Source organism: Mus pahari, chromosome 8 (assembly GCF_900095145.1).
Source record: "Mus pahari chromosome 8, PAHARI_EIJ_v1.1, whole genome shotgun sequence".
Taxonomy (NCBI): Eukaryota; Metazoa; Chordata; class Mammalia; order Rodentia; family Muridae; genus Mus; species Mus pahari.
Window position 1 is genome coordinate 20,343,531 of NC_034597.1, and position 24,301 is coordinate 20,367,831.

Here is a 24,301-nt window from a genome sequence, read left to right on the forward strand (position 1 = left end):
TCAGGTATATGAACTCTGATGCAATTGATATGGATTGCAAGACAGCACCTCTCCAACTTGTCAGGAACAGTATATTCTCTTCTTCCTCAACCACACAGCACCTCATTTCATCCTGAGAAAAATGGGTGCTGAAATATGATGGCAAACAGTAGAGTTCTCACCAGTTTTAGGGAGGACACAACAGGTGTTTCATAGCCACTGTTGATCTCTCTTTGATTCATGCTCCCTAATCCTCTCTGGCGTCAGATACTATGAGACTTACTAAAGGAAGTTTAAGGTAATGACTGATTCTTTGTGTCTCTTAAATCTGAATTTCACCTTAGCCTGAGAGCAAGAGAAAATGTAGGGTGGAGCACAAACCCATCTTCTCCCCAGAGAAAGGATAGCAGCCTCCCCAGAGACACTGAACAGCCCAGAAAGAAACCTGGCCACTCATCTCCTGATGTAACACAATTAAATGTGTAACTTACTGTCAAAAGGGTGGGTGGGTGAGAGGGAAGGCTGAGGCAGGAATTTCTCTGAACCTGAAGCCTGCCTGAGCTGAGTGAGGTGCTATCTCAAAACGCAGCAAGCATCACGAAGTTCTCTGCTGTACCACCCGTCCGGTGCATGTGTGTGGTCATACCAGGCTGGAGAGCTGGGGCAAATGACTGACCTTCTCTGTGTCTTGTTCTGTCTGCTCATCTATTTTGAGAAAGTGATATTTATTAATAGTGAAACCGTAGTGTTAGTTGCTTTTCTCATTGTTGGGATCAACTCGGTGGAGGAAGGAAGAAGACACAGCCTATCTTGGCCAAAAAAAAACCTGGTGACAGGAAGCTGAGGCTACGGGTCACATTGCATTCACAGTCCTGAAGCTAAGAGCCGATTAAAAGCAGTCTGGTGCTAGAAGTAATGGCTATACAATCCCAGCCTACCCTACTGACTTACTTCCTCCGCACAGTCTATCTTCTAACAGTTCTGTAGCTTTCTGGAACAGCATCACTGGCTTTAAACGCATGTGCCCAGGAGGACATTTCACCTGGGAAGTACAATAACCATCATGCGTTCATTTAGCACATAAACGGTGGGCTCACTGAGGATATCGCAGATGTTACAGCGGAAGGAAGATGGCATGAGAGGCACAGAGATGTGAAAGCTGTCATCTTCTAGTGATATAATGCAAAGACAGTGTGAAATAGAGGCTGCGAACTTGCTCCAAAGGCCATGTTTCCCCTTCTTCCACAGGATGGATTTTTCCTCACAGCTACATGTGGTCTATGTGACTTCTTTCGGTATTAAGTATCCTTCCTAGAACCAGCTCAAGCCACATCTTTATTGTCTTCTCCCATCAGCCAACAGGTAGAAGATATTCTGAGAGGGAGAGAGCCCAGGTACCATATGGAGGAAGCCTGAATCCTGGGGGGGGGGCTGTCTGCGTGAAGCCTGTTACTTTGCCAGTGTGAATTAGAATATGACAGAGTAATACATACAATGCTGTGGCTTTAAGCTATTTATATCTGGGGATTATTCTGTATAATAACCAAAATGAATTAACTAAAACTAATAAGTAGCAATACTTGACCTGCTATGTGCATAAAATAAACGACCAGTAGGACTAACACTAAAAATAGATTTCCAGCTCTTAATGCTGTATGTCATACATAGTTCAAACAAAAAGAGAGACAGACCCAGAGACAGAGGAGAAGCCAACTCTAGCTCCTGTGCCAGATATAGACAGACAGAGAGGCAGACAGACAAAGAGACAGACATACAGACACTCAGACAGGGAGACAGACTATGGAGGGAGGGATAGATTGATAGAGGGAGGAAGGAAGTTCAAGACATTGAACTCTTTTACCACCTGGTATGGACTTTACACCTAGTATATCTGATCACCCAGAATTCCTAGGGCAAAGGCTTCACTCTCATCCCCATGCCTTTAAAATGCTAACCTGCCTCCAGAGCCAGATAGAATTGCAGCCTGCCTACGTGAAGCCCATGGCTTCCTCCCTCCTCTCCTGCAGCTGTCCTCGGGTTTGGCCACCTGCCCTTGGAATCAGGTCACTGAAGCATGCCCTCTGACAAGGATATGGGGACATTTTGCCATGGGTTTTTCTTTTCTCTTTTCTTTTCTTTTCTTTTCTTTTCTTTTCTTTTCTTTTCTTTTCTTTTCTTTTCTTTTCTTTTTTCTCCAAAGCAGACAGCAGACATTCAAACTGAGAGAAAGACTCAGGGGTATCTGGAGGCATCAGGGCAGGCAGAGACTCCCCTCAGCACAGAAAGAGATGTCACCTCTGGGACATGAGAGGCAAGCTTGAGGTCAGACACAGGAATCGGTGGAGATTTCCCATATACACACAGAGCTCAGCAAGTCACCAGCAGACAGGTCATCTCAATGTTCTAATAGATAAAATGTATCCTTACTATTTAAACAGAGACAGCCCCTTTCCTCCATAGCTTTCAAACTATACCTTTCAAAATTTGGTTGCAGTGAGTTTAGTACATCGAGGATTAAAAAAAAAATGTCCTTTTGTCTAAAATTACCACTCTTAACCAATTAACAGCATTGCTGGTTGGGTGGTCACTATTTCCTCCCTTTCTCTATCTTCAGTCAAACCTACACATGTGGGCAGGAATAATTTTAGACTTTTAATTTTTTTTTGCTACATAAATAGGATTATACAATACATATTCTCATTACAAATTGCTTTCCTTCACTTAATAATTTATTATAAGTCTCCTTCCAGATGGATATAATTAGTTCTAACTTAGTCTTTTTAAATAGCTGTCTAAGGCTGCCTGGAAGAAAGAGCTGGTGCATGCTGGATTTCCAAACATCATCAATTTTGAGAGTTAATAATGGTTGTTGATTTATTTTTGGAGGAAGGGAACTGTTAACTACATTAATTTATGTAAGAAAACACGCAACTTGAAATGAGGAAAAGAATATGTCTTTGAAGGTGGGACCATCCTGAAAACCCAGGGTGACAGGAAGTGTGTTGTTCTGAGGTGGGCATAAATAAAGTCAAGTTCCCCCTGGGGAAACTGAGGTCCTGCTAGGTCTTGGTGCAGAAGCCTTTTGCAGTGCTGGCTTTTTTTGGGGGGGGGGTAATGGCTTGGACCTGCACTGGCATCAGGCATCTCTCAGGGGGGAGAGGGGGTTGCCCTTTGCATGCACAGTTGTCTCACCACCTCTTGGATTTGGCTCAGGAAGGGGTGGGGAAGGCACTACAGGCATTAGCATGCAGGTCACGCAGCCTCACTTTGTTCTCTTGGCTGAGGTCAGATGGAATAAATCAATCAGCCTTTGCATCCAAAGGCCTTCAATGTGTCCTGGAGCCTTCCAGGCCATGTGTGCTCTGGCCCAGCTTTGAGTTGCCTGTGAGAGTCTGCAGGAACAAACAGAACCAAAGAGCTCCCTGGGGCTATAAGCAGCTGCTCCCAGGAAACCATCTACTCTGGGGTAGTGGGTTCTCTCTGTTCCCAGGGCATTAGTGTTTTAGGTGGGAGCAGCCAGCTCAGACTCTTGGAGATCTAAGAATTTATACTGGGAATAAAGATCCCACTTCAGATCTCCTACTCTGCCAGAACATGTTCTATGCTTACCATACAGAACTTCATCTCCCTGAATTCTACAAATAGGACACTGGCTTCAGGGAATCTACAATCACCCATTAAGGCATACAGTGCAAAAGTAGGCATCTTCCATTAGCAAAACAGTCTGACTGTAACAGTACATGTCCTTCATCCCTTGACATCTCCTGTAGGTGTCCCAGTCTCCCAAATCCAAGTGTACTGTCAATATATCCTTTTCAGGCCTCAGAATCCAAGAGTCAGATCCAAGTTGGGTCCTGAATGACACAGTGAAATAGATCCATCCACAGCAATCCAAGAAAATACTCGTCTTTCCAAGACCAGCAAGGTTGGCAAGCACAGTATCCTTCAAGTTTATTCTTGCCTTCTGAACAGAATGACAAGGTTTTGACATAATCAGGCCCCAGTGCTTACCCAGTCTTTTCATTTTATGCACAAGCAGAGAGGGTGGTAGATATGTCTTTAAAGGTGGGTGGTAAGAGTTGGAGGTTAATGCCAGATGCACCAGATGCAAAAGGTGTTAAAGGGAAGGATGACAGAGACAGGCTGGAGAAAGACGAGTTTCCAGAAATAGCAGGATGCATATGCTACAGTCTGTGAGGTGGGAAGCAAGTTGTCCACAGGAGAAAAACCTTCCCCAAGAGGCTATTCAGAGGAATCACATACCATATCAGGTCTCATGCATAAGGGATTACCCGCCTTCCTCACTGACCAGAGTGGTATGAGAAGACAGGCTTCCGCCTGGAGCTCTTCCAGAGCAGCTCAGAAATCCTGGGATCAGTCTCTGCAATCCTTGTAGCCTTCAGCCTTCATGAAGATACTCTGGGCTAGATTTAATCCTTCACACAATTTCGTACAGCACTGGGTATCATTAGCCCCGTAGGAGGTGAGGCTTTGTGAGGGTGAATGTCACACAGACCTATCTGATTCCAGAGTTCACACTCAGCTGCTCAACTATACTTCTTGGCTTTTATGCAACCTCAATAAAAAGTAACTTTGTCACCTGACCAGTCATAGAAGGCCTGTAGAATATTCTAGAGTAGTTTTGTTTTTGTTTTGTTTTGTTTTTAAGGCTCACTTCAGGTACTGGAAGCCCATGTCAGCAAAGGGCAGGGAATTTGTACATTCAAAGAGCTGGTTCCAATCCCCATTTGGCAAGTTTACCGCATTGCTAATTGGTGGACAACCAGCTTAGTTGGCTTCTAGCTCTTAGTTAGCCAGCTTTATTGTTTTATATGTGAAGAGTATTGAGATAAGGGTCTGAACCTCAGCATTAGGTAATGTAAAATGGTGAAGTATTTCATGCTGGCCAAAAGGTCCTTTCAGTATGTGTCAGCAGTGGTGTGTGTGTGTGTGTGTGTGTGTGTGTGTGTGTGTGTGTGTGTGTGTGTGTGTGTGTGTTTCTGTGTGTGGGTTGTTTTGCTAGTAGCAAACAAGCACTAGGTAAGATGTATTTGTGGCACTGGGGAGGAGGGATTGTAATGCCTACATAAGGAAACCATGGCTGTGGATTTCAGGGCNAACAACAACAACAACAACAACAACAACACCCCATAGGCAGCAGGCTCAGGTATATGAACTCTGATGCAATTGATATGGATTGCAAGACAGCACCTCTCCAACTTGTCAGGAACAGTATATTCTCTTCTTCCTCAACCACACAGCACCTCATTTCATCCTGAGAAAAATGGGTGCTGAAATATGATGGCAAACAGTAGAGTTCTCACCAGTTTTAGGGAGGACACAACAGGTGTTTCATAGCCACTGTTGATCTCTCTTTGATTCATGCTCCCTAATCCTCTCTGGCGTCAGATACTATGAGACTTACTAAAGGAAGTTTAAGGTAATGACTGATTCTTTGTGTCTCTTAAATCTGAATTTCACCTTAGCCTGAGAGCAAGAGAAAATGTAGGGTGGAGCACAAACCCATCTTCTCCCCAGAGAAAGGATAGCAGCCTCCCCAGAGACACTGAACAGCCCAGAAAGAAACCTGGCCACTCATCTCCTGATGTAACACAATTAAATGTGTAACTTACTGTCAAAAGGGTGGGTGGGTGAGAGGGAAGGCTGAGGCAGGAATTTCTCTGAACCTGAAGCCTGCCTGAGCTGAGTGAGGTGCTATCTCAAAACGCAGCAAGCATCACGAAGTTCTCTGCTGTACCACCCGTCCGGTGCATGTGTGTGGTCATACCAGGCTGGAGAGCTGGGGCAAATGACTGACCTTCTCTGTGTCTTGTTCTGTCTGCTCATCTATTTTGAGAAAGTGATATTTATTAATAGTGAAACCGTAGTGTTAGTTGCTTTTCTCATTGTTGGGATCAACTCGGTGGAGGAAGGAAGAAGACACAGCCTATCTTGGCCAAAAAAAAACCTGGTGACAGGAAGCTGAGGCTACGGGTCACATTGCATTCACAGTCCTGAAGCTAAGAGCCGATTAAAAGCAGTCTGGTGCTAGAAGTAATGGCTATACAATCCCAGCCTACCCTACTGACTTACTTCCTCCGCACAGTCTATCTTCTAACAGTTCTGTAGCTTTCTGGAACAGCATCACTGGCTTTAAACGCATGTGCCCAGGAGGACATTTCACCTGGGAAGTACAATAACCATCATGCGTTCATTTAGCACATAAACGGTGGGCTCACTGAGGATATCGCAGATGTTACAGCGGAAGGAAGATGGCATGAGAGGCACAGAGATGTGAAAGCTGTCATCTTCTAGTGATATAATGCAAAGACAGTGTGAAATAGAGGCTGCGAACTTGCTCCAAAGGCCATGTTTCCCCTTCTTCCACAGGATGGATTTTTCCTCACAGCTACATGTGGTCTATGTGACTTCTTTCGGTATTAAGTATCCTTCCTAGAACCAGCTCAAGCCACATCTTTATTGTCTTCTCCCATCAGCCAACAGGTAGAAGATATTCTGAGAGGGAGAGAGCCCAGGTACCATATGGAGGAAGCCTGAATCCTGGGGGGGGGGCTGTCTGCGTGAAGCCTGTTACTTTGCCAGTGTGAATTAGAATATGACAGAGTAATACATACAATGCTGTGGCTTTAAGCTATTTATATCTGGGGATTATTCTGTATAATAACCAAAATGAATTAACTAAAACTAATAAGTAGCAATACTTGACCTGCTATGTGCATAAAATAAACGACCAGTAGGACTAACACTAAAAATAGATTTCCAGCTCTTAATGCTGTATGTCATACATAGTTCAAACAAAAAGAGAGACAGACCCAGAGACAGAGGAGAAGCCAACTCTAGCTCCTGTGCCAGATATAGACAGACAGAGAGGCAGACAGACAAAGAGACAGACATACAGACACTCAGACAGGGAGACAGACTATGGAGGGAGGGATAGATTGATAGAGGGAGGAAGGAAGTTCAAGACATTGAACTCTTTTACCACCTGGTATGGACTTTACACCTAGTATATCTGATCACCCAGAATTCCTAGGGCAAAGGCTTCACTCTCATCCCCATGCCTTTAAAATGCTAACCTGCCTCCAGAGCCAGATAGAATTGCAGCCTGCCTACGTGAAGCCCATGGCTTCCTCCCTCCTCTCCTGCAGCTGTCCTCGGGTTTGGCCACCTGCCCTTGGAATCAGGTCACTGAAGCATGCCCTCTGACAAGGATATGGGGACATTTTGCCATGGGTTTTTCTTTTCTCTTTTCTTTTCTTTTCTTTTCTTTTCTTTTCTTTTCTTTTCTTTTCTTTTCTTTTCTTTTCTTTTTTCTCCAAAGCAGACAGCAGACATTCAAACTGAGAGAAAGACTCAGGGGTATCTGGAGGCATCAGGGCAGGCAGAGACTCCCCTCAGCACAGAAAGAGATGTCACCTCTGGGACATGAGAGGCAAGCTTGAGGTCAGACACAGGAATCGGTGGAGATTTCCCATATACACACAGAGCTCAGCAAGTCACCAGCAGACAGGTCATCTCAATGTTCTAATAGATAAAATGTATCCTTACTATTTAAACAGAGACAGCCCCTTTCCTCCATAGCTTTCAAACTATACCTTTCAAAATTTGGTTGCAGTGAGTTTAGTACATCGAGGATTAAAAAAAAAATGTCCTTTTGTCTAAAATTACCACTCTTAACCAATTAACAGCATTGCTGGTTGGGTGGTCACTATTTCCTCCCTTTCTCTATCTTCAGTCAAACCTACACATGTGGGCAGGAATAATTTTAGACTTTTAATTTTTTTTTGCTACATAAATAGGATTATACAATACATATTCTCATTACAAATTGCTTTCCTTCACTTAATAATTTATTATAAGTCTCCTTCCAGATGGATATAATTAGTTCTAACTTAGTCTTTTTAAATAGCTGTCTAAGGCTGCCTGGAAGAAAGAGCTGGTGCATGCTGGATTTCCAAACATCATCAATTTTGAGAGTTAATAATGGTTGTTGATTTATTTTTGGAGGAAGGGAACTGTTAACTACATTAATTTATGTAAGAAAACACGCAACTTGAAATGAGGAAAAGAATATGTCTTTGAAGGTGGGACCATCCTGAAAACCCAGGGTGACAGGAAGTGTGTTGTTCTGAGGTGGGCATAAATAAAGTCAAGTTCCCCCTGGGGAAACTGAGGTCCTGCTAGGTCTTGGTGCAGAAGCCTTTTGCAGTGCTGGCTTTTTTTGGGGGGGGGGTAATGGCTTGGACCTGCACTGGCATCAGGCATCTCTCAGGGGGGAGAGGGGGTTGCCCTTTGCATGCACAGTTGTCTCACCACCTCTTGGATTTGGCTCAGGAAGGGGTGGGGAAGGCACTACAGGCATTAGCATGCAGGTCACGCAGCCTCACTTTGTTCTCTTGGCTGAGGTCAGATGGAATAAATCAATCAGCCTTTGCATCCAAAGGCCTTCAATGTGTCCTGGAGCCTTCCAGGCCATGTGTGCTCTGGCCCAGCTTTGAGTTGCCTGTGAGAGTCTGCAGGAACAAACAGAACCAAAGAGCTCCCTGGGGCTATAAGCAGCTGCTCCCAGGAAACCATCTACTCTGGGGTAGTGGGTTCTCTCTGTTCCCAGGGCATTAGTGTTTTAGGTGGGAGCAGCCAGCTCAGACTCTTGGAGATCTAAGAATTTATACTGGGAATAAAGATCCCACTTCAGATCTCCTACTCTGCCAGAACATGTTCTATGCTTACCATACAGAACTTCATCTCCCTGAATTCTACAAATAGGACACTGGCTTCAGGGAATCTACAATCACCCATTAAGGCATACAGTGCAAAAGTAGGCATCTTCCATTAGCAAAACAGTCTGACTGTAACAGTACATGTCCTTCATCCCTTGACATCTCCTGTAGGTGTCCCAGTCTCCCAAATCCAAGTGTACTGTCAATATATCCTTTTCAGGCCTCAGAATCCAAGAGTCAGATCCAAGTTGGGTCCTGAATGACACAGTGAAATAGATCCATCCACAGCAATCCAAGAAAATACTCGTCTTTCCAAGACCAGCAAGGTTGGCAAGCACAGTATCCTTCAAGTTTATTCTTGCCTTCTGAACAGAATGACAAGGTTTTGACATAATCAGGCCCCAGTGCTTACCCAGTCTTTTCATTTTATGCACAAGCAGAGAGGGTGGTAGATATGTCTTTAAAGGTGGGTGGTAAGAGTTGGAGGTTAATGCCAGATGCACCAGATGCAAAAGGTGTTAAAGGGAAGGATGACAGAGACAGGCTGGAGAAAGACGAGTTTCCAGAAATAGCAGGATGCATATGCTACAGTCTGTGAGGTGGGAAGCAAGTTGTCCACAGGAGAAAAACCTTCCCCAAGAGGCTATTCAGAGGAATCACATACCATATCAGGTCTCATGCATAAGGGATTACCCGCCTTCCTCACTGACCAGAGTGGTATGAGAAGACAGGCTTCCGCCTGGAGCTCTTCCAGAGCAGCTCAGAAATCCTGGGATCAGTCTCTGCAATCCTTGTAGCCTTCAGCCTTCATGAAGATACTCTGGGCTAGATTTAATCCTTCACACAATTTCGTACAGCACTGGGTATCATTAGCCCCGTAGGAGGTGAGGCTTTGTGAGGGTGAATGTCACACAGACCTATCTGATTCCAGAGTTCACACTCAGCTGCTCAACTATACTTCTTGGCTTTTATGCAACCTCAATAAAAAGTAACTTTGTCACCTGACCAGTCATAGAAGGCCTGTAGAATATTCTAGAGTAGTTTTGTTTTTGTTTTGTTTTGTTTTTAAGGCTCACTTCAGGTACTGGAAGCCCATGTCAGCAAAGGGCAGGGAATTTGTACATTCAAAGAGCTGGTTCCAATCCCCATTTGGCAAGTTTACCGCATTGCTAATTGGTGGACAACCAGCTTAGTTGGCTTCTAGCTCTTAGTTAGCCAGCTTTATTGTTTTATATGTGAAGAGTATTGAGATAAGGGTCTGAACCTCAGCATTAGGTAATGTAAAATGGTGAAGTATTTCATGCTGGCCAAAAGGTCCTTTCAGTATGTGTCAGCAGTGGTGTGTGTGTGTGTGTGTGTGTGTGTGTGTGTGTGTGTTTGTGTGTGTGTGTGTGTGTGTGTCTGTGTGTGTGTGTTTGTGCGTGTAGCAAACAAGCACTAGGTAAGATGTATTTGTGGCACTGGGGAGGAGGGATTGTAATGCCTACATAAGGAAACCATGGCTGTGGATTTCAGGGCATGGGGACCTGTCAACATAGCTAATCTCCAGGGATGTGGGCTGAATGTACCCAGGATAGCCAAAGAAGTGTCCCAATGGAAACTGTCAGCCTCCAGCAGGCCAATTTGTTCTCATATTACACTCCCTGCAGGCTCTGTTACAAGACCCCAGGTTAGGGATTCGTACCCTCTCCCCCCCCCCCCCACCAGTGAGGGTTGACACAGCACGGTTGATAAGTCAAGAGAATGCAGAAGCCACAGCCGGATTAAGAAGGCTGTTTTATTTTGGTGCCCTGGACTTCAAGCAGATTAAATAATCAAAAAGGCCGGGCCATTGGGGTCATGTCTGAATGCTACAGCTGTTCACCAAGGTCTGACCAACATTCTTTATGTGGTTTGCTGTTTGAATGGGAAAGGCAGAGAAGATCCAGGGAAGGTTGACACTTTGCAAAAAGACCGGACGCAATCAAAAGGCAGACAGAGACAAGGGGACAGGCTGCTGAAATAAGTGACCTCCTGAATGCAGCAACTGTTTTCTGCACTGGAGAAAAGCCCATGCTGGATTCAGGGGAAAAGAATGGAAAGCTAGGCTCCAAGTTTGCCGTAGCCCAGGTGTGTTGATCTGTGAGTCCACACGCCAGGATATATGTTGGATGAGGGCTTGTGCTGCGGAACTTGGGCCATGAAAGGTGAGCAGGAATGGATTCCATTGCCCCTACCCCAGAAGTCCCCGACTGAGGGAAGCGGGTGGTCCCCTCTAAGAAGTCTCTGTGAGAAATCAATTTTCAACCTGTCTTTCTTAAAACATTGGACAGATGTAAAAAAAAAAATCTCTCTCAGTAGAAAGATGGATGTGTCACCATGCTGAGCAAGGGGGAAAAGAGGCTGAAGACAAATGTGTATAGTTGTGGTGTGGACATGCAAGTGGGTTTGTCATGGGCCATTTCATAGACAACACGGTGCCTTGAGTTGGAGTTCATATATTACTTCCTTTGGGGAAGTGGGAGGCAAACTGTCCCCCATTTCAGAAATATAAGCCTTTTATTAAGAGATAAATGGACTGGGTGGGTACTCTGTTGTTTAAGGATTGATTCCCTGCAAAAAATTAATTCCTGTGGCTCAGGTCACAGTGATATAGTAGTATCTGGTGATTTCTAAATGGAAAGGCATTTATTTGAACTTTGAAAGAAGTTAGATATTTGAAAAAAATTACAGAAAAACAAGGACTGTAGAGTTCGGTTTGAAGGAGGAGAAGGGGGTTTTGATGCTCTATGTCTCTAGAACTAAATCGAAGCAAGCAGCTTTCCAGTGGAAAGCGCCTCTTTTTCCAGGTCTGTAGTCCTGGGCACCAGCAGGCAGGAGCAGAGTCCATAGCAGGGAGGTCAAGGTGTAGTCCATTTGACAGTCATGCTGTGTTTCCCCCAAGGTGAGGTGCAAACCAGCACAACAACTAAATCACCTTCTCTTGAAAGCCTCCACGTTGATAAGCATTTTATTTTGAATAGAATTCTGTGGCCCTGTCAATGCCTCTCCATTTCAACAGAATATGCTTGACGCATGTTGGTCATACTTAGAAATTCAAGTCCCAAGAGAGAAAAAAAGAGAGGGAAATTGTAACTTTGAAAAATGATCACGCAGCCTTTTAAGAAAATATCAATTCTCTGAGTCCTACAATGAGACCCACTCTGTATTTGGGGGAGCAGTCACCCACATTCCTATGGCTGCACCGTTTGTGATAACTGAGTAAGGAATCCTGGAAGCCCAAATGCTCCTCAATGAGGGGTGGGTGGTCACTGAGTTTGACATGGTCCAACACACGGAATATGCCTTATTAGCTAAAAGAAAAGAGGAAGCTGTCTAAGTGCTCATGTGGAGACATATTTTTGACTAAACAGAACAGATTGCAGAATAGGATAAATGTATGATTATATTTACGTGGATTAGTCAAACAAACAACCAGTACACCATTGTGCAAATCCACCCCCAATTGCTACACCATGTCTCTCTTGAAAATCTGGCAGAGTAATAGAGCAGATAAGAATTCTCACAGATTCTGTAGACAATCTGGGATCATGGTCAATTGTTTACTGTTTCTGTGAGCTTGAGGAATGATTTAGCCTCTCTCTGCCTGTTTTGTTTTTGTTTTTTGTTTGTTTGGGGTTTTTTTCCCCCCTTCAGAATATGGAAGACAAACAACTAAGTTGACAAGGTCATTAGGGTAGATATGTAGCAGTAGGATTAGTCTCTGCCATGCAGTGTAAGCCATCTGGTCATTTGCTATTGTCCTTATGATCTACTGCATTTTACAAAGCTCAGCATAATACCATTCGATCTCTGCGATCATCTCTAGCAATTACAGAAATAAAAATCAGAAGGAATACATAATAGACTCGTTCCAACCCATGTCCAAGATAAGCTTCCAGTACTTCCAACCCTGGAAATGTTGGATCTTGCAGTAAGTAAAGGAAAATTGAGCACCTTTATGCTCTGAGCATTTAGCTCAGTGGTAGAGCACTTGATGAACAAGCATAAGACCCCAGGTTTAGTCCTCAGTTTCAGGGAGAAAAATCCTTAGACAACTCGAAAGATCTCGAAAAAAAAATATTCAGGTAATATGCCATAGGTCACTGTTTCAACGCAAGCTGGTAATGTTATAAACATTTCAACTCTGAACCCATTTATTAAATATTATCAAAAAGGCAGGAACCAGGGTTTAGTTGCTAGTAGTAGCCTAGGAAACACAAATCTCTGAGTGAGATCCCCAGCACCAGGAAATTGAGCATGGCACTACATACCTATAACCCTGGGACCACGACTATTGTTTTGAGCATGTCTGAAGACAGAAAGCAGGTTTCTGTGGGGCTTCTGTGGAGCAAGTCTGTGAAGGGGCTTCTGGGAGGAAAACCAGAGATGATTAGAAGAAGGTTGTATGCCCCACTAAAACACAGCTCTTCTCAGTAAGAAGCAAGAAGATGATGGAATTCTGGTCATCTATGAGAGGATGGCAAAAGTTTCAGCAAGAAGGATATGTCTTATATTGTTCCTAATGCTTTTTGGTAATTTTTAAAACAATCATAGAAAAGAAGGAGAAAGAGGATGGTCACAGATTGAATTATACCTGCAAAGCTAGGTAGCTATTTATAAGGGCATTCCCTAGTCAATAGGGCCACCTGAAGTCACATCTGATAATTGAAGTGTAAATGAATTAAGACTAAGTCAAAATTAAAAGTCAGTTCTTGGGTGGCAACAATCACATTTTGGGAGCTCGGGAACTACAGGTGTCTAGTGACATCCATGTTGGAGGGCAGGCCCAGAACATGTCTACCACCATACAAAGCTCAACCGGCCGACCCTCCTCTGGAGAGGTCCTTTTAGAAATATGGGCACCAGCTCTTTTGTGACCTTTCTACCTGCCCCAGCCCACACACCTGGCTCTGACCTCCAAAGGACACATGACCCAGAATGACTTTCCCCTTACTCTTTCATGTGATATCAGTCTTATACAGTCTGATGACCGAGTCACAGTAGACTCAGTGGCCGGCCTGGGTGTACTCAGTCCCGTTCTGTGAAGGGTGAGGACCTCCTTTCTAGGTGGGTGAAAGGCACTGCTGGCTCAGGACCACAGTGCCTGTGGCTGATTGCGACCACATTTCATACACTGGCCTCCATCCCTCCCTCTTCTCCTTGCTTTAGGTACTCTGCTGCTGGTCTCCAGTGTGGGTCTCCTGCTCCCAGCAGTGGGCAGCTGCCCCATGAAATGTGTGTGCCACCCATCATCAAACTCTGTGGACTGCAGTGGTCAGGAGCTGTCAAAGGTCCCCCCTGATTTACCCCCATGGACAGTAACGCTGCTCTTACAGGATAACTGGATCCACTGGCTTCCTGCTCTTGCATTTCAGTCTGTACCACTGCTCACCACCTTAAATTTATCTAACAACTCTCTTTCAAATCTGGCTGCAGAGGCTTTCTATGGACTTCCCCACTTGCGGGTTTTAAATGTAACCCAAAATTCCCTGCTTTCCATAGAAAGCAGCTTGGCCCATGCCCTTCCTGGGCTCAGAGAGCTGGATCTATCATCCAACAGCCTCAGCATCCTCCCCACGTCTCTGGGCAAACCATGGGAGAACCTGACCGTGTTTGCCGTGCAGCAGAACCATCTTCTACATCTAGATCGTGAACTTCTAGAGGCCATGCCCAAGGTGAGGCTGGTACTTCTTAAGGACAACCCTTGGATTTGTGACTGCCACTTACTGGGTCTGAAACTCTGGCTGGAGAGATTCACCTTTCAAGGTTAGTAGTGTGTCTTTCTGCGTGCCACCAACCTCAGCATCTCAAGAGGGTGGAGGACAGTGCCAGGGGAGAGCTGTAGGCTTTTGTGTATCTTCACATGGAAGTATGTTAACTTCAGGAGGGGAGTAAGCATCTGCTGGAGTTCGGAGGACATTTGGGTGTTTGTGCTCATCACAGTGTGCATCCAGATGGCATGGACTTCTCTCTGGGAATCACATACCAATGCATCCACATCCTCAGCTCTGATTTCCGAGTGTGATCAGGGTGGCAATGTGGCTCTCCCTTCTTAGGCTAGCTTTCTCCTCTTCCTAATTCTACCAAAAGATGGCTATACATCTTACTGCATACTGAAATTGGGTCCAGAAGGCCCCCTCTCTGAAATTACTATTCCTTTAACCAGAAGCTCAAATATAAGCAACAGACCCCCAAATATTAAAGAGAGTAAACTTTGGAAGTCACTCAGGGGTTAATAATGTATAGACTAAGGGCCAAATTGCATGTGGGTTTTTTTTTTCTGTTCATTATGCACCAAGTGACTATTTACACTATAAAGCAAAGTGGAACAGTTGTGACAAAGATTATCTCACACACCTCACAGCCTTTGCTATCAGAGAGAAAGCTTGGCAACCTTGGTTGTCAATGGGGAACAGAAGCCCAGAGTGGTTACAGGACCAGCCTAAGATTGCATAGGAGAAGAACAAATGAGAGTAGAAAACATGACAGTTGGACCTTGGCTTTGGGTTCTTTCCTGAACCCTACAGTGCTTCTCTGAGCACCATTTGCTCCTTCCTCTCCTTGAACATCCTTGATGTTCCAGGCACTATCCTAGACCCAGAGCAAAGGGTAGTGACTAGGAAACACTTATCATTACGAAGGCTTCATTGGAAGGGTGAAAAGAAAGATGCTCTATAAGACAATAAATAAATGCATGCATTCAGACAGCAATGGTAAGACAGTACAGGGAGCAAGTGATGTTAGAAGGGAATGCGCTCCAGCTTAGATAGGATGAGAAAGAAAAGCCTCCCAAGAAAATGGCATATACAAGAACCAGAACAACGAAAAGAAAGAAGATAACTGTGGGGATGGGGGCACAGCAGGCCTTAAGGGCCTGGTGAAGAAGTTAGCCTGACTTAGCAAGAGCCAGAGGAGTGAGTCAGTGGGAGGAGATAATGCACAGCCCATCTTGGGTGCCCGCCCAGCCTCTAAACATGTGCAGAGCAGGTGCCCTGTCTGGATTGTATTCTAGGGGAGGTGGGGAGTTCTGAGGAATTCTTGTCTAGGGAACAGTATGATCCGACCACTGTGTAAAATGCCAGGCTGCTGACTCTGACAAGGCAGAGCAAAGGCCATTGAAGAAGAGCCAGCGGGATGAAGGGGGAGGTGATCTCAGTAAGGCAGAGAAGAGATGACCTTAGGGGCCTAGACCAGGATGGCAATAAGTGACTGGCATTTGGAACAGTGCCATGGCAGAAACGGCTGAGGGGATGCAGAGAGTGGTGGACTGAGAGAGGCAAAGAATAACTATGGGGGTTGCTTGGTATTCCTTTCTACTGATAATTGCATGATTGGGGATGCTTTTAGCAGATAGGGAAAGGGGGGGCAGTGGGAGACCTTGCAGAGGTACTCAGTGGAAGGTTCAGAAAGGGGACATGTTTGAAGTACTTGCCACACTTCAGGGTGGAGGGACTGTTGGTGGTTATATGCTTAAGCCCAGGGAGACCTGAAAGTTGCAGTTGAATTAGGGGAAACACAGCACCTGAAGGCATGGTCTACACATGGTAGAATCTCAAACGTGCCACATCACAATCTGGCAGCTTCTCTATAGTCTAAGAGCAATGGACGCATCACCAACTAGCCAATGTTGAAGTTAGCTCTCAAAGGCAACTTTATAACTTAGTAACATCCTTCTGATAGGTCAAAACCAAAACCAAGCATGTCTGGAGGTAAGGTGGCTAGAGCCATTGCTCTCTGGATTAAATCACAGGCATGAAACAGACCATCCCCCAAAGAGGGTTTTCATCAAAGAAGAACATTATCCAATGTAAATCAATACGCAGTTTCGAGACCAAGGACACCCACAAAGTAATGCAGGCAATGTGAGGGAATGCCTTTCTTTATAGCAGTGCTTCTAAAGTGCAGATAACGGTCGTTTCAGAGGAAGGTAAAAATCAGTTCAGGGTACCATGATCTGGTGTCCCAACATCAAGAAAGGAAAAATACTAACTAGATACAAGACATGGGAGACACTCTGCTTACATACACACTAAGCCTAAAATGAATGCCTAAAACTAAACTAAGGGAACAGATGCTAGTCTGAACCTTCATCAACAACTGCAAACACTGAAGGTATCAGTCAGAGCAGGGTGATGGATGTCACCGACCACCCGATTTCAAGTCATCTGTGCTGAAATCTATTGCTTACCCATGCCTGAGTCCCTGGGAACGAGGAGTGAGACCTGCATCCCAGGTCTGCATTCCACACAACCATTTGGGGACATAACCCTCCTCTGGATGGTGATGTCATTAAATTCGTTACATGATATTTTAAGGTTACCACCCAATACAACAGACAGAGGGACATAGTGGTGCGTCTGTGTGTTGGAAGTGGTCAAAACTCAGTCATATGGCTTCAAATGAAACCCAAAGAATAGAAAAACTTAAGAACCTGTAGGCCTAAGGGCAAAAAGATTTGCTTTGGTTGATGTCGAATAAACTCCCCTTTATCCAACTGTGCATGCAGGATGGTAAGTAGGTATCCTTTATTCACATATGAACCTAGACTTTGATGCTCATGGTTAACTGTGAAATAGGTACTGTGAGCGAGGGATAGTAGTGTCACACTGAACACTCGACAGACAGGATTATTTACCCATCCAAGTTCTCAGAAAAATCTTGAAAAGTGAATTTCATTATTATGCTTCTCCTGCTTTCCAGTAATGCAAGCAGAGGCTCAGAGTGAGTAAGGAACTTTCCAGAACTGCACAGCTAAGTTATATAGAGATCTAAGATTTGAACCCACTTTCTTCCAAGATAGAGGTGAAGTGCTATCAATGTCCGGGGAGGACGGTTGGAGGTTGAGGATTGGGGCTTCTTCCTTTTTTAAGTCAAAAGGGGAGAGGGACCCTCGTGCTGAAACCAGTAGATCTGCCTCTAGGGTCATGGTCCCTGAGAAGGTGGTGGAGGTGGGAGGAGGATCCTGGCTAAGATCACAGCTGCACAGGAGGCTACTGCGACGACGAGGCCAGGCACAGGCCCCTTGTTCCTGCTGTGTCCAGGCATTCACCGTAGGCCTGTCCTTTGCTCTGAGTCCCAAGGCTGTGGATCTTAGCACAATACTAGAGAGGAAAGTGGTTACAGAACAAGAATGTGCCTGGAGTGGCTACACATTGTACCATAGCCGAGACGTGAACATCAGCCAGTGAAGCAGTCTGACATAGCAGTCAGGGTTCTCCTATGGAAGCCTCATGGTGCTTTGGTGGGATGAAATGCTTTCACTCCCCCAGGATATCTGTCTCTCTAGCCTTCTGCTTTGACATAAAGGTCCTAGTAAGAGCCTCCACAGCCAGGTGCTAAGGGAGCTAAGCTCCCACAGAGGCCAAGCCTCTCATCTCAGCCCAGCTGAGTGAAGCCCTTGGCTCGGTTGGAGCAGCCACCTGAGCCCTCTAGCCTAATGAACACCAGTGGCCCAGGAAACTCCTCTTTGATCTTATTGCTTTAAAGCTGGGATTCATGCCTCGAGGGATTGCTGAAGATGCCAGGAGGGGCCCAAGGGAGTCTAGTCATGTGTCATTCAGTTCTAAGCAATGGCAGCAGCAGGAGTATGTATTGGATTTTGTCCCTGTCGACAACCCTGGTGTTTCTGAGTCATGTGATAGCTCTTGTCTCGTGGAGTAGTCCTGTCTGTTTATAGGGTGCTTACAACCTTGTCTTAAGATAATTAGATAGGAAGGGTGGGCATATATCTCCCAAGCCCTAAATTACTATGTAGTAGCATGAGACAATAACACTGAAGTGACAACCACCGTATGTACTTTTCTGGCATTAACTTAAAACAATTCCCTATGATGTCTACTGAGAATCTGTAATCTGTGTTTGCTAAGGGAACAAGCTACCCTTCCCTGCTGATGTTTTTAGGGAAGCCTGAGAGAAACTAACCATAGAACCTATGGGTCCTGCCTGTCAAGTAGGCTTTTTTGGCACTGCCCTGGTCCCAGAACAAACCAGAGACAAAGAAGTAGGAGAGGAGGAAGTTTCCAGGGGACTAGGTTTGGGTATTGACTCATCCACTCAAGCCCTGTATGGATTTAAAAAAAAAGAATTCTCTATAAGATGGAGGATGCAGACTTTGAACTGTCAAGTCAGACGCAACTGGGATGTTCTAATGGAAGAAAACTTTTAAGAAGTTTATTCCCATGAAGTCAAATAGTGTACCAGTGGTTACATACACAGGCCAGCATGAAGAGGTGGAGTCTAGTAGTCCAGGGGAGGCTAACTACCACAGATGCCCCAAGCAATCAGTTACCTTATAGAGACCCAAACCCACATTTCATAACTCCTTGGAGTATTTGGCACTCAAAGTAGTAAATATCATGAGGCCCAAGAGGTGAGTTACTTAAATACCAAGAGCAGCATATAGTATTTATAGTATTGTCAAATGCTCAGGTACACAAAACTCAGAAAACACCATTCTGCCTCTCTAAAGAGTGTTGAGAGAGATATAAGTTCTTTAGAATTAACATACAAATGACAACGGTGATTATCTGTTCTTTGACCTTTAGTGGGAATCCAGCAGGAAAGGATTCTTGTGTGATGGGCAGTCTGTGGGAGGAAGGCTGGAGACCACAGTGTCCTTAGATGTTGGGCTCTCCATTCTCCATCAGCGTGTGCCCTGTGGTCCCCTCAGCCTTTATATAATATTAAGGTAACTTGGTTCCTAGCAAATTCTTAGCCATAAATGATTATCTATTTAGTCTGTGGCAGGCTGAGGACTTTGGAATACCGTTGTATCAAAGCTCCATCATCACTCTTTGCTTTGTTTCTTGAAGGGGGAGAAACAGACAGTGCCATCTGCAGGCTGCCTGAACCCTGGAGGGGAAAGGCTCTCCTCTCCATTCCTCACGAACTGTACCATCCCTGTTCTCTACCTTCTCAGGATTTGGCACCCTCACTAGTCCAGCAGCCTGGTTCTTCCCTGCAAGATGCCCAGAAGTCTCCTGTGAATAGCTCAGGGCAGCAAGATCCCTTGGACTGTGAGGTCAAACCCAAAGCAAAGCCAACCAACCTGCGCCATGCTGTGGCCACCGTGGTCATCACTGGGGTGGTATGCGGGATCGTATGCCTCATGATGCTGGCAGCTGCTATCTACGGATGTACCTATGCAGCCATCACAGCCCAGTACCAAGGGAGACCCTTGGCACCCGCCAGGAAGTCTGAGAAGATGGGAAGTAAGGAACTTATGGACAGTTCATCAGCCTGAGAGCCTTCATGTCCAAGGTCCTCTTGATCACCGAGGGCCGGAAGAAATGTCTGAGTGTGACTGATGTGTTCGATGCTCCTGTCCCATGTTTTATCTTCCAAAACAACCAAGGAAAAAAAATGCAACCAAAAAATAAAGTACTCAATGGGAAGAAGTTTATGCTGCACCTTTTAAATACCATAGATATAATAGAGACACTCATATCTTGCAACGGAGAAGATATGACAAGAAGTCTATGTGTAGGAACAAAAAGAAGAGCGAAGTCATCTCTTTTAGGTACCTGTCTCTGGATTCTGCAGAGCAACAGGAATTCGGACATGTGTGCCAACAGACATGTTTTAGGAGCTCTGGGGCCACCAGTTGGAGTGCCTGGGAATAGGCTGGTACTCTTACCCAACCGGTACTGGATGCTTCTATAGTTCCAGTTCATGCTAGATTGGTGGGACGTTGAGATGTTGTGTATGTTACACATTTAGTGGAAATGTCTGTTGGTTGGGAATTTCGTAGCTGGCCACAAGAGTCAGATTATATTTAATTTTCTAAATCAGAAGACCATTTGGGGCTCTCTAAGCTGTAGGGGAAGATGAAGGTTTCATGTCTGGATAATGGGATTCAGGCCTGGACCCTGGGCAAGGTTTTTGATGTGAAGGAACATGGAGAGAATGGTAAACTAGAATACGGGGCAGATATCATCAAGAGACCGTATCCACCAAGCAACGGGAACCTTGCCCTAGAACTCTCCCAGCAGGGATGGCTTTAGGTTGGGCTGAATGGCGGCTGTGTCTCTGCATCTGCATCTGCAGTGCACAGAGGGCATGGATTTGTACAGCTACACCCACACATAAACACCCTTGGAGCAATCAGCTTACCCACTAATGAAATGCAGCCGTGTCGGGTGGGAGCCAGTAGCTGGTGATCACCACCCAGATTGTATGCTCAACACTCTGGGATAGGAAATAAGAAGGAAGTTTGAGGGGGAGGGGGGAGTTACTGGGGGGTGGGCGCGGGACTCGAGGCACTCAGGGGGCAGACATCCTGGCTAGTGCTTCAGCATGGCTTTAAAAAGTTCAGGTATGGCTTGCAAAGTCCACAGACTTGGTCTGAGAGAGTTGCATGCAAAGTGAATTTTTATAAATTGAATCATCATTTGAATGCAGCGGGGGAGCTCGCTATTTAAAGGAACCTTTCATGGAATCTTTTCTGTAATGGAAATAATTGGCTCCAGATTGATGCATTTTTTTCCAAATTTGCATTTCTATGCTAGGGTTTCTTAAAGTGGAATATACCTATACCTACTCTTTCTGTTTATACTACAGGCACATTTTAGGATTATAACTATTTTGCACAGGAAGAGAGCACAGAGGAGTTAAAGACATGTTAAAAGCAGAAAATGACAAATATGGGGCAAGCTGTTCCTCTAGAGCCCATGACAGACATTGCTAATCAATCCCAGCTCTTTTCCCAGCTGAGCCTCAAATATACCACAGATGGTTTCTTAAGACAGCACTATAGGCAACCAGAACTAATCAATTGGAGTTGGTTCAAAGGATAAAGCACATTTACCATTCAGGGTACTGGCTCGACTTCACCCCTCAAGGCCATGTAAAAATTGGTTTGGATCCCCAGTCAGCTGTCTACTCCTCAACCGGAATACAAATGGGACGCGCACATGTTGGGATGGACAGCTGTTGAGCGTGCTATAAGCAATGGAAACCTTGTATATACCAGTGGGCGAAGGGCAGACTGTCGTTTTAGAGTATCAATTCAACTAGATAATTTTTTTTTAATAGCAGAAGAAGTTTAAATGTGAATGGTCGCAATGAAACCCATTAGTGTATGTAATTAATATACATTAAAAATTATAACCTGGAAAAGAACAGCACACCCAGATTTCCCAGCAAAGGCCCATGGCTGCATGGGCTGTCATTTGCCCTGACACCTCTCTCTGGTGCCAAGGTAGCTCAATTCAACTGTGTGACTGAATTTCTATTTTTCTTTCCATTGTCCTAACTGCAACTTTTTTTTTTTTTTTTTTTTGGCCAAGAACGTCACGTGAGAGGAAATTGAGAAAGTTCCTTTACTCTTCCTCTTGATTTGACCAAATGTTTTTCAAGCTCATGCTGTTAGCAGGCATGGCTCACTGTTCTCATGAGCATTCCTCATAGAATTCTGACACTCGACCCATGGATACTTGGGCAGCTAGCACATGCCCTCAGAACTCCCAGGGCCAGCAGCACATACCTCCTCTAACAAGTGATTTAGGACTGCAAGTGTACTATGCCCTGTCAGTGGTTTGGCGATGCTGCAGATCAGCCCTGCCCTCTCCTCTCAGAGATTACATAAAAGAGTTTCTAGCACACTGTGCAAACCATGAACGTGGCTCAAACCCTCGCCTGTCAACACCCTGATCCTATTAGATGTCGATGTACACATGATAACCCACGCAAAAGACCTCTAGCTTAATAGGTAGTCTTTAAGCAAAAGGAGTTAAGTGACGCATGTGTAGACTCAGATTTCTATCATTTGCCTACAGTCACCACACACAGCAGTTGGCAGGGAAAATAATTACTTACTCTGAAATGTCAACAGCTCCTCAGAACAGAAAAATATAAATCAAGTTGTTTAGATGAACAAATGTGGAGTTATCATTTGCTAATATGAGAAATGAAATGTTTTAATTGCAAAATGCACAGCAGATGAAAGACCCAGTTTTCAGGGTATTCTGCAAGAACCACAAATTATCTTTCATGAGCGCTGCAGCTCACGAGGGGCAATTTACAAACGCCTCACAGATTATTTTCAGCTGCTTATTACTGCCATCCTATTCATAGAGTCCCCTGTAAGAATGTCCTTCCGTCAGAGCGCCAGACTGGAGGAGGCACTCAGGGCAAAAGGCACGTGTAGTGTTGTCTCAGAGAAAGTCATCTGAAATGGCATGCTTCCACTAAAAGTAGCGTAACCGTGTGGTGGCAGGTGATTTCTGCTCGTGCAGGGACCTGAGTTCACAGCCACTGCAACTCTCTGTAGCGAAGCTCGAGGGAGAGGGGCATGCCAGCAATGTGATACAGAGAGTGAGGCAGTATGTGAGGAGAAAGATCTGCTGTCAAATCAGAAAAGCTTGCACAGGTGAGGTGGGGACCTCAAAGCCCTCAAAAAGACGCTTGTGCTTAAGATGAGAAAATGCCAGTGGATAAAGGAGTTATCTTGTTTTGCCTTATGAAAACAGAGACCTGAAAAGAGATCCACACCTAGGTGTCCTGCAGAAGGCTCCTGGAAGTCAAACCCCATTACTGAAGTTCACTGAGAACTACTGAAGACAGACCCCCCCTCTGCCCCATACTCTGAATATTGAAAGTGGCTAAATTGGTTTCTAAAATATTCTATCTGTGCCCCATATTCATAGTTATACAACCGTCATTCAAAACCTGTAACTTCCTGTGCAGATCAGGAAATCACTATTCCCAATGTCCACTTAGATTCTCTAAATGCTACCGTCAGAAACCTACAAGACAAGAACCTCAACCTACAAGGCATCCTGAGCAAGATAATCTGCAGAACTTCAGGGGACCATCCCATTTCCCCCCTGATGGCTTTATTTATTTGTTTGTTTAAATGCTTAAATTACAATGAGGTCTCAAAGAAACCTTTGTCTCACTCAGAGGAGGCCTTACAACTTTCTGACAGGCTTTCGGATGCTTGACAGGGCTGTTCGCTTCTGTTCCCATTCCAAAGACACTGTCTGTTCAGAATCTTCGAAATGGACAGGCTGTCACCTATAGCCTCACGCATCCATTAAGCAGACCTAGAAAACAGATCGAGGGAGCTAGGGAAGGCCCTGAAGACCGTTCTATCGAGGCCTGGAAAATGTCAGCACAGTTGCCGTTGGTCTCCTTGTCCATCATGGGCATCGCTAACAGATCACAGCATACTTATCAACTGATTCCAGGTCAAGCCTTTCAAATCTGTTTTCCAGGTGCCCGTAAGAGATCAACTAGAGTTGACATAAGGGATTAAAGTTATTTGCTACGTCGATATAGTTCAGTGTCTTTATTTTACAGCTAGAAGCATGGAAAAGGGAAGAAACTTGCCAAAAGTCACACACAGTTCATTGTGTGACTGATAAATCCAGTTGCAGAAGTATGCAGTTAGCATGAATAACACAAACTAATCCCCCATTACCCTTTGTCCATTGTGTAGTCAGCTGCTCTATCTAGGCTATGACATCATTGTACTAATCACTTAGATAAAGACAATTATAGCACTGCCAACAACCTTCACTGGGTGTGGTGCTGGCTAGTTTTATGCCAGCTTGACACAA

The 24,301-nt window shown here is 44.9% G+C and overlaps 2 protein-coding genes across 3 annotated transcripts in view; one reads left to right on the forward strand and one right to left on the reverse strand.

Moving 5' to 3' along the window:
* Cacna2d3 (calcium voltage-gated channel auxiliary subunit alpha2delta 3) overlaps window positions 1–24,301 on the reverse strand; it is an 807,286-nt gene that overhangs the window by 105,694 nt on the left and 677,291 nt on the right. The gene's annotated exons all lie outside the window — the stretch shown is intronic.
* Lrtm1 (leucine rich repeats and transmembrane domains 1) lies at window positions 10,600–20,134 on the forward strand. The gene is made up of 3 exons (XM_021202918.1): window positions 10,600–10,906; window positions 13,911–14,507; window positions 19,553–20,134. Exons 1-3 carry the CDS (start codon window positions 10,864–10,866, stop codon window positions 19,981–19,983), a joined length of 1,071 nt encoding a protein of 356 aa, XP_021058577.1. The 5' UTR covers window positions 10,600–10,863; the 3' UTR covers window positions 19,984–20,134.